The 15018-nt window shown below is 38.2% G+C and overlaps 1 protein-coding gene across 2 annotated transcripts; it reads left to right on the top strand.

The window, feature by feature from the left end:
* Positions 1-652: 652 nt before the first annotated feature.
* LOC106054794 (endoglucanase E-4-like) lies at positions 653-10038 on the top strand. Of its 2 annotated transcripts, XM_056003644.1 has the most exons (8): positions 653-667; positions 1114-1257; positions 2320-2475; positions 2894-3101; positions 6594-6730; positions 7388-7560; positions 8955-9102; positions 9518-10038. In XM_056003644.1, the coding sequence occupies exons 2-8, from the start codon at positions 1139-1141 to the stop codon at positions 9963-9965; spliced, it is 1389 nt and encodes a 462-aa protein (XP_055859619.1). In that variant the 5' UTR covers positions 653-667; positions 1114-1138; the 3' UTR covers positions 9966-10038. The 2 variants fall into 2 exon arrangements, with proteins under 2 accessions (XP_055859619.1, XP_013066278.2); XM_013210824.2 differs by lacking the exon at positions 653-667 and having other exon boundaries at positions 1085-1257.
* The last annotated feature ends 4980 nt before the right edge of the window (positions 10039-15018 follow it).

The following is a 15018-nucleotide window of genomic DNA, read 5'->3' as shown; positions in this document are numbered from 1 at the left end:
CTAACACGATAAAACATTACAACAAATTGATGAAATCATCTTGAATGTACGCTCTATCTTCCTTGTTGAGTACTATCTCTTTAGGTATGAATCATATCGACACATTTGAAATTCTAGAAGCTAACATAGAAGCTAACATAGAAGCTAACATAGAAGCTAACATAGAAGCTAACATAGAAGCTAACATAGAAGCTAACATAGAAGCTAACATAGAAGCTAACATAGAAGCTAACATAGAAGCTAACATAGAAGCTAACATAGAAGCTAACATAGAAGCTAACATAGAAGCCTAAAGAAGAAACTAAAGAAGATGATTACGCCTAGTACGTAATCATCTTCTTTATTTGAAGTAACGTCTGTATTTTATAAGATAAGATACATAAGGAGCTAGCTATAATTAGATCTAGATCTAATTGAAAAAACAAATCAGTTATGTATAGCAGTGTAAGAATAGCTTACAGCCTAGACAAGCTGCTGTACTTGTTCTACCAATGAATGAGTGACCATCTATTTGGTACTGTATACAGATGTAGCACTACATCACCTATGTCCTAACAATAATAAAACCTATATTTACACAAGATAAGGACACAAGATAAGGTCACATGATAAGGACTACTGACTGGTAATGCTTCCAACAGTTGATAAAATCTTTCACCAATAATAGGTACGTGACTTATTACAAGTTAATAGTATACATTGTTTTTTACCAAGCTTATATCAACTCACTCTGTCTGTCTTTCTTGTCTGTCTGGTAAAATGTTTATACATATTTATCTTTTTTAAAAAACAAAACGCTGTTTTTATACAATGAAAAAAAAAGTTTTCCATATAACTGAATGTCTATTATTTTGTTCCCACCTATTGTTCTGTTTAATTCATCTAGATGTGACATGTATAGACATTATTTATTCCTTTTTTGTATAAGTATTCGTCGTTATTTCGTGTAGACAAATGGAAAAGCAAAATGAAAACCAAACTGTAGCGGACACCCAGGTCCCACATTTCTTCGGCCTTTATCTTTTCTCTAATCCATTACAATCTAGTTTTCAGAAATTTATTTGTGTCCCAGATTTTGACTGAGAAGTTCTATCTTGATTAAAAATATTACAGCCATGTTTAAAATAGTACAAGAAAAATGGAAGGCGTTTGGCTAGTGTCTTGTATCCTCACACTGTCTTGTGTTGTAACTGTCGACTCTGTCAAACAGTATGGACTAGCTGTGGAGAAGTCGATTTTATTTTACAACGCTCAAAGGTTGGTCAATGTTTTAACAGTTGATAAGTTTTACAGTTGAAACCATTTTACTTTTTTGTTTGTAAAGTTGTTAAGAAGTTGTAAATACTCTCATCTCATGCTGCTGTCGGAGTAAACATTACAAAAGTAAATAGATAGAACTTTTTGTACTTTATACCCAATGATGGGTTCATTTCATGATTAAAATGATTCGTTGATCTTACAAAGTTGAATGGATAGTGAGCCCTCCATCTGAGAGAAATAGAAAATCTTTAAAGTGTACCTGTAGATACAAATTACTTGATCCTTATAAGAAATATCGATAATAGGCACAAAGTAACAATCTTGACAAAAATTAGATCTTCAAACCATAAAATGGCAGTGTTCCGAAATAATGACAAATGTCAATCTAACATAAATCTTATCCCTGTGTTTAGGATGTGTTGACATACAAATATAACAGACTCTCCAAGTGTATAATAGTTCTGCTCATTTCTTTTCCCCATCTATAAAACAAAGGTAGATTTGACTTTCTTCAGAAAGTAATAGCGATTGGACATTGGCTGGTTAGGTGGTTTCTTAACCCAATGATTGGCTTGTGGATTAAAACATAAAGTTTAAGATCAGAATTCCGTTTGTGTGGGAGAGATATATTTCTTAGAACTGTTATCACTACAAAAGAATGTTTTTATTAAAAGAAGTAACAAATACACCTACTTTGAAAGTATTCAGAAGTTATGGGCTGTATGGCCAAGAGGTTAAGTATTATACTCAGATACCTATCATGGAGACACGAAGGTAGACGCATGACTCTATAGCAGAGTTGTGTTTCCTGAGCGCCTAAATGCAGTACGCAAAACCTTCTCCTAGATACCACCCCAACCCGCACTGGTCCACATATGAGATTGGACCTTAGCGCTGTGAGCATTTGAAAAACAATTAAATTGTTTATTTTCATAATTCCTTATACGAATTTTTATTATCCTCTCCAGTTTAATTCAAAATCTCCCTAAGTTACTTTTAAACTGGTTTCATCTCTCTCACTCCTTATCTCTCTCTCTTTAATTGTTTCATTTCTCAAAGATCTGGCAAACTTCCAGCCAACAATCCCATCCCATGGAGAGGGGACTCAGCTCTGAACGACTGCGTGGTGGGTGGATGGTATGACGCCGGTGACCACATCAAGTTTGGACTTCCAGCATCATTTGCAACCACGGCTTTATTGTGGTCACTCGTCAGGCAAGACTTAAAATTGTGAATGTGTGTCCTGCATCAATAATATTTCACATAAATCCATTTAATTGCCTACTTTTCACTAGGGTTAGGATTTCAACTGTTCTAGAAGTATTACAACATAAAATTATTTTTTAAATACAAAGCTTATATAAGTGAAAGAACTACACATTTACAGATATATCTCAATACAGTAAAGTTATATTCCCTTTTTTATATCAAACAAAATTTATTAATGGCATTCAATTGATTAATTGTTTTATTGATTTATTTTTTTAGCGACCATGAATAATTATGCAAAGTTTAAGCTTAATCCGATATTGGCATGTGGGAAAAATAACTTGTAAAAAAAATAGCACCAGATAGACACACAAAGGGAGTGAGTTGATATAAGCTTTGTACCAAAGTGACCTTATTACTTTAGATTTAAGGATGGTTATCAAAGAGCTGGTCAGCTTGACCAAATGTACAACATGATCAAATGGCCGCTTGACTACTTCCTGTCTGCCTGGCATCCGTCCAGGAACGAGCTTACCGTCCAGGTTGCAGACGGCACTGACCACAACTTCTGGGGCCGAGCAGAAGATATGACCATGGCGAGACCATGCCAAGTGATCAACACATCCATCAGGGTGAGCAGTTCATCTGTCACAGGGGTAGGAGCAGTTCATCTCAAATAGTCACACGGGTAGGAGCAGTTCATCTCAAATAGTCACACGGGTAGGAGCAGTTCATCTCAAATAGTCACACGGGTAGGAGCAGTTCATCTCAAATAGTCACACGGGTGGGAGCAGTTCATCTCAGTCACACGGGTAGGAGCAGTTCATCTCCAATAGTCACACGGGTAGGAGCAGTTCATCTCAAATAGTCACACGGGTAGGAGCAGTTCATCTCAAATAGTCACACGGGTAGGAGCAGTTCATCTCAAATAGTCACACGGGTAGGAGCAGTTCATCTCAAATAGTCACACGGGTAGGAGCAGTTCATCTCAAATAGTCACACGGGTAGGAGCAGTTCATCTCAAATAGTCACACGGGTAGGAGCAGTTCATCTCAGTCACACGGGTAGGAGCAGTTCATCTCAAATAGTCACACGGGTAGGAGCAGTTCATCTCAAATAGTCACACGGGTAGGAGCAGTTCATCTCAGTCACACGGGTAGGAGCAGTTCATCTCAAATAGTCACACGGGTAGGAGCAGTTCATCTCAGTCACACGGGTAGGAGCAGTTCATCTCAAATAGTCACACGGGTAGGAGCAGTTCATCTCAGTCACACGGGTAGGAGCAGTTCATCTCAAATAGTCACACGGGTAGGAGCAGTTCATCTCAAATAGTCACACGGGTAGGAGCAGTTCATCTCAAATAGTCACACGGGTAGGAGCAGTTCATCTCAGTCACACGGGTAGGAGCAGTTCATCTCAAATAGTCACACGGGTAGGAGCAGTTCATCTCAAATAGTCACACGGGTAGGAGCAGTTCATCTCAGTCACACGGGTAGGAGCAGTTCATCTCAAATAGTCACACGGGTAGGAGCAGTTCATCTCAGTCACACGGGTAGGAGCAGTTCATCTCAAATAGTCACACGGGTAGGAGCAGTTCATCTCAGTCACACGGGTAGGAGCAGTTCATCTCAAATAGTCACACGGGTAGGAGCAGTTCATCTCAAATAGTCACACGGGTAGGAGCAGTTCATCTCAAATAGTCACACGGGTAGGAGCAGTTCATCTCAAATAGTCACACGGATAGGAGCAGTTCATCTCAAATAGTCACACGGGTAGGAGCAGTTAATCTCAGTCACACGGGTAGGAGCAGTTCATCTCAAATAGTCACAGGGGTAGGAGCAGTTCATCTCAAATAGTCACACGGGTAGGAGCAGTTCATCTCAAATAGTCACAGGGGTAGGAGCAGTTCATCTCAGTCACACGGGTAGGAGCAGTTCATCTCAGTCACACGGGTAGGAGCAGTTCATCTCAGTCACACGGGTAGGAGCAGTTCATCTCAAGTAGTCACACGGGTAGGAGCAGTTCATCTCAAGTAGTCACACGGGTAGGAGCAGTTCATCTCAGTCACACGGGTAGGAGCAGTTCATCTCAAATAGTCACACGGGTAGGAGCAGTTCATCTCAGTCACACGGGTAGGAGCAGTTCATCTCAAATAGTCACACGGGTAGGAGCAGTTCATCTCAAATAGTCACACGGGTAGGAGCAGTTCATCTCAAATAGTCACAGGGGTAGGAGCAGTTCATCTCAGTCACACGGGTAGGAGCAGTTCATCTCAAATAGTCACAGGGGTAGGAGCAGTTCATCTCAGTCACACGGGTAGGAGCAGTTCATCTCAAATAGTCACAGGGGTAGGAGCAGTTCATCTCAGTCACACGGGTAGGAGCAGTTCATCTCAGTCACACGGGTAGGAGCAGTTCATCTCAGTCACACGGGTAGGAGCAGTTCATCTCAAATAGTCACAGGGGTAGGAGCAGTTCATCTCAGTCACACGGGTAGGAGCAGTTCATCTTAGTCACAGGGGTAGGAGCAGTTCATCTCAGTCACACGGGTAGGAGCAGTTCATCTCAAATAGTCACAGGGGTAGGAGCAGTTTATCTCAGTCACACGGGTAGGAGCAGTTCATCTCAGTCACACGGGTAGGAGCAGTTCATCTCAGTCACACGGGTAGGAGCAGTTCATCTCAAATAGTCACAGGGGTAGGAGCAGTTCATCTCAGTCACACGGGTAGGAGCAGTTCATCTCAGTCACACGGGTAGGAGCAGTTCATCTCAGTCACACGGGTAGGAGCAGTTCATCTCAAGTAGTCACACGGGTAGGAGCAGTTCATCTCAAGTAGTCACACGGGTAGGAGCAGTTCATCTCAGTCACACGGGTAGGAGCAGTTCATCTCAAATAGTCACACGGGTAGGAGCAGTTCATCTCAGTCACACGGGTAGGAGCAGTTCATCTCAAATAGTCACACGGGTAGGAGCAGTTCATCTCAAATAGTCACACGGGTAGGAGCAGTTCATCTCAAATAGTCACAGGGGTAGGAGCAGTTCATCTCAGTCACACGGGTAGGAGCAGTTCATCTCAAATAGTCACAGGGGTAGGAGCAGTTCATCTCAGTCACACGGGTAGGAGCAGTTCATCTCAAATAGTCACAGGGGTAGGAGCAGTTCATCTCAGTCACACGGGTAGGAGCAGTTCATCTCAGTCACACGGGTAGGAGCAGTTCATCTCAGTCACACGGGTAGGAGCAGTTCATCTCAAATAGTCACAGGGGTAGGAGCAGTTCATCTCAGTCACACGGGTAGGAGCAGTTCATCTTAGTCACAGGGGTAGGAGCAGTTCATCTCAGTCACACGGGTAGGAGCAGTTCATCTCAAATAGTCACAGGGGTAGGAGCAGTTTATCTCAGTCACACGGGTAGGAGCAGTTCATCTCAGTCACACGGGTAGGAGCAGTTCATCTCAGTCACACGGGTAGGAGCAGTTCATCTCAAATAGTCACACGGGTAGGAGCAGTTCATCTCAGTCACACGGGTAGGAGCAGTTCATCTCAGTCACACGGGTAGGAGCAGTTCATCTCAGTCACACGGGTAGAAATATTCCAAATCTAATTTATTGAATGTAGATAATTGTTAAAAAAAATAATTATGAGATCAATTCCTTGATGACCAATCAATTATAGTTTTGTCAATTCAGCTTTAGAAATAACATTTCATATTGAATCTTTGGGACCCAGTTTTAGTATCACTATCAATAGTTTTTAGTGTGATTATAAAAAGCTCACTACATCTCTCTATACAATAAAAATATGAACACGTCATTTCTCCCACACCCATTCTCCAATCAAGCTAAAACTTTGCAGAATTATTCATTGTCGAAGACAATACACGAATAAAAAAACAACATTCGGTCAATTATTTACTGGTAATTAATTATTTTGCTTAATACCAAAATCGGACATTAATCCTTCAGTATTCACAGACATGGTTAAATAGGTAGAGTTTTGTCCCCTTAGATAATTGTGCAAATGTTTCCCCCACTTCTCGGATCAGGTTGAAACTTTAAACATTTATTTATTGCTCGACCAGGTCTTCCGGTCCGCCATAAAGTTAAAGATAATGTCTGTTGATACAGGGCAGTGACGTAGCAGCTGGTACAGCGGCGGCTCTTGCTGCAGGCTCCATCGTGTTTAAAGAGAAAGGTGACACAGTGTATTCTAACCAGCTTCTATCCGCTGCCCAAAGTTTATACATTTATGCCAAGACATATAGGTCAGTGACTTTGTATTAAATTCTTTTATTCTAATCAACAATCGGAAATGTCAGCCTCAAGTTTCTTGATGAGACTCTATCAGATACTTATAGAGACTCACAGGCCACAGGGCATGTTTTCGCTGCTGCAAATTTATTTTATGGTCCATTTGTTTTACTGCTTCGTTCATGTTATTTTGTATATTTTCTAATGGTGTTGAGACGGTGTTTTAGTTATGTGTTTGCGTTGCTTATAAATATAGATGTATGCTATTGAGCCTCATAAGTTTATTTGTTCTTTAGGAAATAAAATATTTCTTAATCATTCCTCTCTTTCCCCTATTCACTATCAAACGTCAAAAGGTAATGAGGTAAAAGTGTCAATATCACAAAGTGATGTAACACGAAGAACTAGATAAACAAAAAAGCTAGGGGTGGCTGGTGGCAAGGGAGTGAAATAGATTGGAAACTATTGTAACACTAACGATGCGTGCAATATTTTTTCCAAACGTGGAAAGATAAGTGGCCCAGACTTCCTAGTAAATAGACAACCACAAAGTTTTATCAAAGGCGAAAGAAAATTTCTTTCAATTTAGTTTGCATAGAATATTTTTTTAAATAATTGTTTAAAAAAATAAAGTAAAAAGTGTTACTGTGATTCCCTACGAAACAAAACAGAGGTATATTCACTGGGGCCGCAGAGTTCTACAACCCCTCCAGTGATAAGGACGAGCTGTGTGAAGCTGGAATGTGGCTCTACAAGGCAACCAACACTGCCCAGTATCTGACTGACGCAAGGACCTTCGCTGAACGATACGCTGCTTGGGCTTACAGCTGGGAGGATAAACAATGTAGGTTATTTAAAAGTCATTTGAAGGCCATGTGAAAGTCTTTTGAAGGTCGTTTAAAAGTCATTACACGATTCTCATTACATTTGTTGTTTATTTGTATTTCAAGTTTCATATGAAGCTGTATACTTGTTACGTGATTCAACAAAACTTGATTTGATTGGCCAGACAAAAAAAAAATATAGAATATGTTGCTTAGCTTGACAAATAATCGCCTGGAACACAGTCCCAAGCACAAACACAAACAATCACAGACACTGACATCATTCCCTCCATGATCATAATCCAAACACAAAGACTATCATGTTTGCCAGTTCAATAAAGCGACACACTCTCTAGTCAATGCACCACTCAAATGATGACCATTTTGTAAGAGGCTTTGACAACGACAAAACGTAATCTAATTTGTCCACAGTCATGCAAAGTTTATAGATAAGTGACAGTTAGCTTGTAAGTTATGTTGTTATTTTGTAGATTAACTTTTAATCACTTCTTCTCCAAGGTAAAAAAAAAAGTTTGTTTTTTTTGGTTTGTAAAATGTTTTACCTTTCGGATGTTTCTTCAAAGTTGAAGATAATTTACTTCCTAGTCCACACCTCCAGCAGGACAAAGGGGCAGCTGTCAGGGTATGGGGCCCTGGGCCGTCGAATCTGAATGATAACGTTGCTTTTAATACATTTTTAAAAAGATTTTGTTTGAATGATAAGGTAAATTTTGAGCTGTCATTCCTTCTGTTTCTGCAGTCAATAAATGTCGTGGGTTAAAGTTTGGGGGATATAGAAACATTGCTTTGTATTTGCCCGACGATATGTTTCCCTAAGTCACTCAAACATGAAATATCACTGTATTTAAATATGAAAGCACTGACTTCAAAGTGAATCACTAAATCCTACGTCCACCCCTACCATTTAGTAACTTTTTTTTATAACGCTAACATTTGTTATGGCTTTTTAAAATTCTTTAATGACGTGGCATGTAAAAAGAAATATAGACTAGATATCAAATAGCTAGACATCGCACAAAGCTATTGACTTTAAAAGAGCCGACTAACAGACGATCTGTTTGAAATGTTTAAAAGGGAAAATTGTTTCTAGATAGAGTTGTTCCCCTTGTTAAACAATGTATTCTTGTGTTGCACTCATATTTTAGAGTGTACATTGGTGAAGAAATATAGTGGCTAGCACAACACATGCTGTGTATTTCATTTTGTGTCTAGCTTCAGTTTATTAAACCAACACTAAATCCTTATTTCAAAAATGTAATAAATACATTTTAAAAAGTACTATACATAAAGTTGTTGTCAATAAATCAAATAATGTCCATGTTAACAGTATACTTATCCAACATCCTCTCCATTGTAAATAGCGCTATAATACTACCTTTCTACATCTTTCTAGTGGCATGCCATCAGCTCCTGTATGAAGCCACAAGAGAGAACCAGTACAGGAACTTAGTCGTGACCTACTTTAACAGTTGGTTGCCTGGAGGAAGTGTAAGATACACCCCTTGTGGTCTCGCCTGGAGACACCTCTGGGGTGCGAATGGGTAAATCTCTTGAAATAAAAAAAAAGCGCGACATAATAAATAAAACTATCTCCTAGAAATATCTCCTCTAGTACATAAAACTATTTCAATTGTGCTGCTATACTAGCTATAACGCTGCTGTACCAGTCATAACACTGCTATACAAGCTATAAAGCTGTTATAATATTACTAGCTTTAAAGCTGCTAAACTATTACTAGCTATAAAACTGATTTACTAGCTATAAAGCTGCTATACTATTACTAGCTATAAAGCTGCTATACTATTACTAGCTCTAAAGCTACTATACTAGCTATAAATTGAATAAGTCAAAAAATACAATGTATAAAAAAGAAATTCCTAATTTGTTCTTGTTTGAGGCTCTAGACAAATACTTGAGCGTCACCACATTTGATTGTGTTTTCCTTATGTTATTAGATATGCTGCAAGTTCAGCTTTGGTGGCCTTGGTGGCTGCAGAGTCTGGCATCGACAGCACAAGGTACAGGAAGTGGGCAGCGGAGCAAGTCAACTACATCCTAGGGGACAATCACCACAGCGGTGGATGCTACAGCTACATGGTCGGATACGGGAGCAAGTACCCACAGCAGCCTCACCACGCGGGCGCTTCGTGCCCCGACCGGCCTGCTTCCTGTGGCTGGGCGCAATACAGTTCCCCGTCACCAAATCCTCAAGTGCTACACGGGGCGCTGGTGGGTGGCCCCGACATTGATGATGACTACGTCGATCTTAGGTCCGACTACGTTCAAAACGAGGTGTCCATTTCCTACAACTCTGGCCTACACGGCGCCCTAGCGGGGCTACTCCACCTTCAAGCCAGCTCAATGTTGCCTGCAACTAGTAACTTATGCCCATGTAATCAATAAACTGTTCCTCCCCCCCCCCCCACTAATTATTTATGTAATTATGAAACATCATTAAATGGTCGAAATGTCAAAATATATTAGCCTACTATATATATATATATATATATGACTAATTGTTTTTGTTGCGTGTGGGTGTAAAGGGTACTAGAATTCCCAGGCCTAGTGTAAATGTGAGTAAAGTATTAAATAGCCGCTACAATCATTTTGAACTATGGTGAAATTAAATTTTACTATTGCTTTTTAGCGGCCCCCCGAAAGGGGAAAAGACGCTGTAAGTTTTGTGTGGAATATCTGTCCGTCCGTCCGTCCCGTTTAGAAAAGTTATTGAAAATCTGACTTCATGATATTTTAGACCTTTCAAAGTTCTGATGCAATGTCTACTTTTTTCTTTTCTGAAAGTGAAAAATTTTGTTTTTAAAATCAACTATGCAAGCAGTTGTTTTTTTTTCATAAAATTACACCATTGCTACAACTATTCACTATCAATAGTAACAAACACGGGAGGCTATTTAGTAAGGGAAAAGGCAAATTACCATACTCAACACATTTATGCAAATGGTTTTAGATTTTTTGTCAAAAATATTTTTACAAATGTATTGCTAAGTTATTTTAGTTCTATCATATTAACTACAAGATGTACAAAATAAAATAATTACTATTTTTTTTCAAAGAGAAGAAATCTATTAAATATGCATAAAAGTGGAATATAATTTAAATTAACAATTAATAACTAGGTATTCTTACTCTCGCATGAACTGCGACCATGGAACCTGGCAGCTGGACAGTTAATTAAGGATTTATTTTATTTTTTTAATATATTTTTTTACAAAATGTTTTTTTTATTTTTTATGAGGTTTTAAATAAGAGATTGGCCCTATACAAACAAATAGATCAATAAGATTATTATTATATGAAAAGTTAGGCCAGGTTCACATCCAACTTCACCTTGACTTTTATCTCTTGGTCTGCTGGACCGTTGGGGCACCACACATGATATGTCAACCTCCATTCTCCTCTGTCATTTGCCTTTGATAGAATTTTATTCTGATTTTCTTTCTGAAAATATTGAAACCTGCCTTTTTACCTGCCTGGGTGGACCACTTAGGGGGCCGATTTTGAGTTTGTGTTTCCACACAAACTGTCTTTGTAACCTTGTTTGTTTTTGAGATTCGTACTGACAGACTGATTAAAGGGGGCAGGTCAAATTAAGTGAAATAAAGTAAAACTAGTCGACTGGCGGCGTAGCATACGCCGCTATTTTGCAGGCCGACCTAAGGTGACCACAGTGGGCTCCGCACTTATGCGACCGCAGTGGGCCCCGCACTTCCATAGGACCCGCGCTAATTCTAAGTGTATAAATTATTAAATTAAACCATTTTATAACTTATAACAGATTTCCGGCTGCCTCATGTCAATTTACCAGGAGCTCCTGAAAATCTCCTGAAATTGCAAAATATACGAAAAAGTCATGGAAATATCAGGAAATTATTTTTAAAAACTCATACGAATCTCCTGAAATATATAGACAAATTAGTCATTTTTGGGGTGCAATTCAATAAGGAAAATGCCAATCCTACGCGCGATAAAAAAAAACGGCACTATCCCGTAATTTATGAGTCTGGTGAAAGAAGCTTTTCACACCTCAAACTAATGAAGAATTACTTTAGTTCAACAATTCTCGTAGATAGATTCAAACATTTGTTAATTCTTGCTATTGAGCGTGATCTATGTAGGAAAATTGAATTTTTATGATATACTGTATGACTTCGCTACACGCAAGGCTCGTGGGATAACTCTACCCGCAGAAATAAAAGAGTGATTTTTCCTTTGCTTCTTCTTCTCGTCCAGACTCTTGAGCCAAGAAGAGAATTATATATATACATGAAAATAAAGGCTGATACTGAAGTGTCAATGACAATGTGGGCACATGTAGCGTATGTCTTTATTTGGGATATTCATCATGAGATTTTCTTCATGTTAAGCAAAACCTTTTGTAACACGCCTGTTTTGGTCAGCAGAAGTTCCAGAATGATGGTTAAACGCTCAGGGGAAATTCCAACATTTTAACGCGCGCAAAACGAAAAGAATTGGTTTAGCGGATACATATTAAAATACATATTTAAACACGATTTTATAGCCCGTACACCTGCATTGAAAATACAACCGAATTATTGCTTAGAAAGAAAAAGTACATTAAACTCCCATGAGCAAAATGTGCTCCACAGGTTGCAAAAAGCTTTCAGAGAATTTAAGGAGTTTATGTGTTACCCCGGATATGTGAGGGTATGATAAATTCAAAAAAAACGTACATATTTTGGTAAATAATTTTGTATGAAACTTCCTTGTGTACAGAACTAGATATATCTTATCTTATCTTATATAATACAGACGTTACTTCAAAAAAGAAGATGATTACGTCCTACGCGTCATGCATTTAGTCATGCATATTAACCAATGACTTAAATTCTGCCAAGTCACTGGTTTTCCTGGCTAGCTCAGGCAACCCATTCCATGCTCTAATTGCACTAGGGAAGAAGGAGCACTTGTACAAATTTGTCCTAGCATATGGGACGAGGAATGTACCTTTATCTTTGTGTCTTTCAGAGTATTTTATTAAATTTTGTTTTTGTATTTGAAGATTATGGTTCAGTGTTTTATGTATTATTGCTACTTTACTTTTGAGCCTTCTGTCCTGAAGGCTTTCTAAATTTAGTGATTTTACTAAAGGTGTTACTCTAGTCAAATGTGAATATTCGTTTGTTATGAATCGCACTGCTCTATTTTGTGTCTGTTCTAGTTTCTTAATGTTTTCTTGAGTTGAGGGGTCCCAAACAGAGGATGCATATTCTATTATTGGCCTAACCAAGGTTAAATAACATTTTAGTTTTATGTTCTTATTTGATTTATAGAAATTTCTTTTAATAAATCCTAATGCTTTGTTTGATTTTTTTGTAGTTTCATCAATATGTGGATTCCATGACAGTTTTTCATTTATTATAACACCTAGGTATTTTGCGTTTTTAGTCTGTGTTACTGGTTTGCCATGAATAAGATAAGTGGAATTAATTTGTTTTAGTTTTTTTGTTACTCTTAACAACTGACATTTTTCTGGGTGGAAAGACATGCTCCAATTTGATTCCCATTTCTGTAATTCATCTAATTCTCTTTGTAAAATATCTGTGTCTTGTGTTGTTTTTATTGTTCTATATATTATGCAATCGTCTGCAAATAATCTGACTTTTGTTCCTGAAGTAATGCAATTTGGTAAATCATTTATGTAAATTAAAAATAGTAGTGGACCCAAGACTGTTCCTTGAGGTACACCTGAGTTTACTGTTATCGGTGTTGATTTAGAGCCATTTATTATTACAGTTTGTTCTCTCCCTATCAGAAAGTCTTTAATCCACTGATGCAGTGGACCATTAATGCCGAAATATTTTAATTTTTTAAGCAAACTATGGTGGTGAACTTTGTCAAAAGCCTTAGAAAAATCTAGTAAGATAGCATCTATTTGTTCACTATTATCTATATAATCAAGCAAAACTCTAACAAAAAAGTTGGGCAGAAGAAAGGAAAGTATGTCAATGTGTTTCATTCTACGTATTTTAAGCAGTTTACCGATAGTTTATGTATTCAAGAGAGGAACATGCCCCAAGTTGTGTATGCAATATAATTATATAAGATTCAGGAAAGGCGAAAAGGAGAAAAGATATTTGGGCTCAAAGCTCGTCTATTTTGTTCCAAATTCACAAGCTTCATATGAATTTTAAATTTTCTAAAACAAAAGTTTTTCTTTAAATAATTGCAACAAATTCATGCCAGTATGAAAGGACCTATCTGGGAGGGGGGGGGATGACTGTATCTACCAGCTTCCATACGGTGAAACCCTGTAACGACAACCCGACATGACCCGACATAATATACAAACGAGTTGAAATATAAATAAGTAGCATATATAATTGACTCATTTTCTTCACACATTGATTTCTGCACAAAAATCAAACCGCAACCCCCTGACCTGAAAGGTTGACGTGGTAGTAGATATAATCCCCCCCCCCGCCAAAAAAAAAACATTTTAAAAATACTTTAAAAAAAAACAAAGTTTATATGAAGTATAGCTATCAATTGGTTTGGATTACTCCTATAATTAAATTTGTAATAGATCTAGACTATTCTAGACTAACAATAATAAGACTGTACGATTAGAAATATTTTTTTCCAATTTTAGCAAACAACCAAAAACACTTCACAATAAAGTTTTATATTGAAACCTCGTAGACTTCGAGGTATATAATCTTAATTTCATCTTTTTATTTGGACAGCTGCTAATAAGGTAGCACTTGCAGCTGAGTGGATCCCTAAACGCGCTCAAATCCTAAAATTAAACATCTTTATTTATTTCAAGTCAAGTTGACTTTCCCTTGCTCCGACTAAAGATGTTTGTATCGCTTGTTACATACAACATTTGATGGAATAGTAGAGTAGGTGTAATGTTTATAGACTTGACAGGGACACTTACTCCTTTGTTTCAATGGGAATACATTTGAAAATAACTTTCTCTACAAATCAAGGTGTCTCCATCATTATAGAATTTTTAAATTGATTTTGAAAGTTCTATTTCTTTTTTAAAATTTGGGTTTTAAATGTCAATATACCAGGGTTTCTGCGTGTGTGTATGTATATGTGTGTGAGAATACGAGAGAGAGGGAGAGAGAGAGAGAGCGAGAGAGATTGTTAGATGTTCCTTTAGAGATTCCTATTAAATCCCTAACCCTCTATCCTACTTGAAATGGGGTGAAAACGAGCATCAGGTTCTGGCCTTCGACCATCACGACAGTCTTACGAGACTATCACGAGACAGTCTTCCGAGACTATCACACAGCCAACTCTTAAGTCAATTAAGCGTGGTCAAGAAGCTAAGAGCGCTTGAGCTTGGCTTGGCTTGGCTACCTATGAAGGGGGCTCGAGGTTCGACACCCAACTTGGGCAGAGTTGTGTTTACACTCCTAAAGGCAGCACGGAAAAACCTTCTCCTAGATACCCCCACTGGTCC

This window comes from Biomphalaria glabrata, chromosome 11, assembly GCF_947242115.1.
Source record: "Biomphalaria glabrata chromosome 11, xgBioGlab47.1, whole genome shotgun sequence".
Taxonomy (NCBI): Eukaryota; Metazoa; Mollusca; class Gastropoda; family Planorbidae; genus Biomphalaria; species Biomphalaria glabrata.
This window is presented reverse-complemented; position numbering and strand designations above follow the sequence as displayed.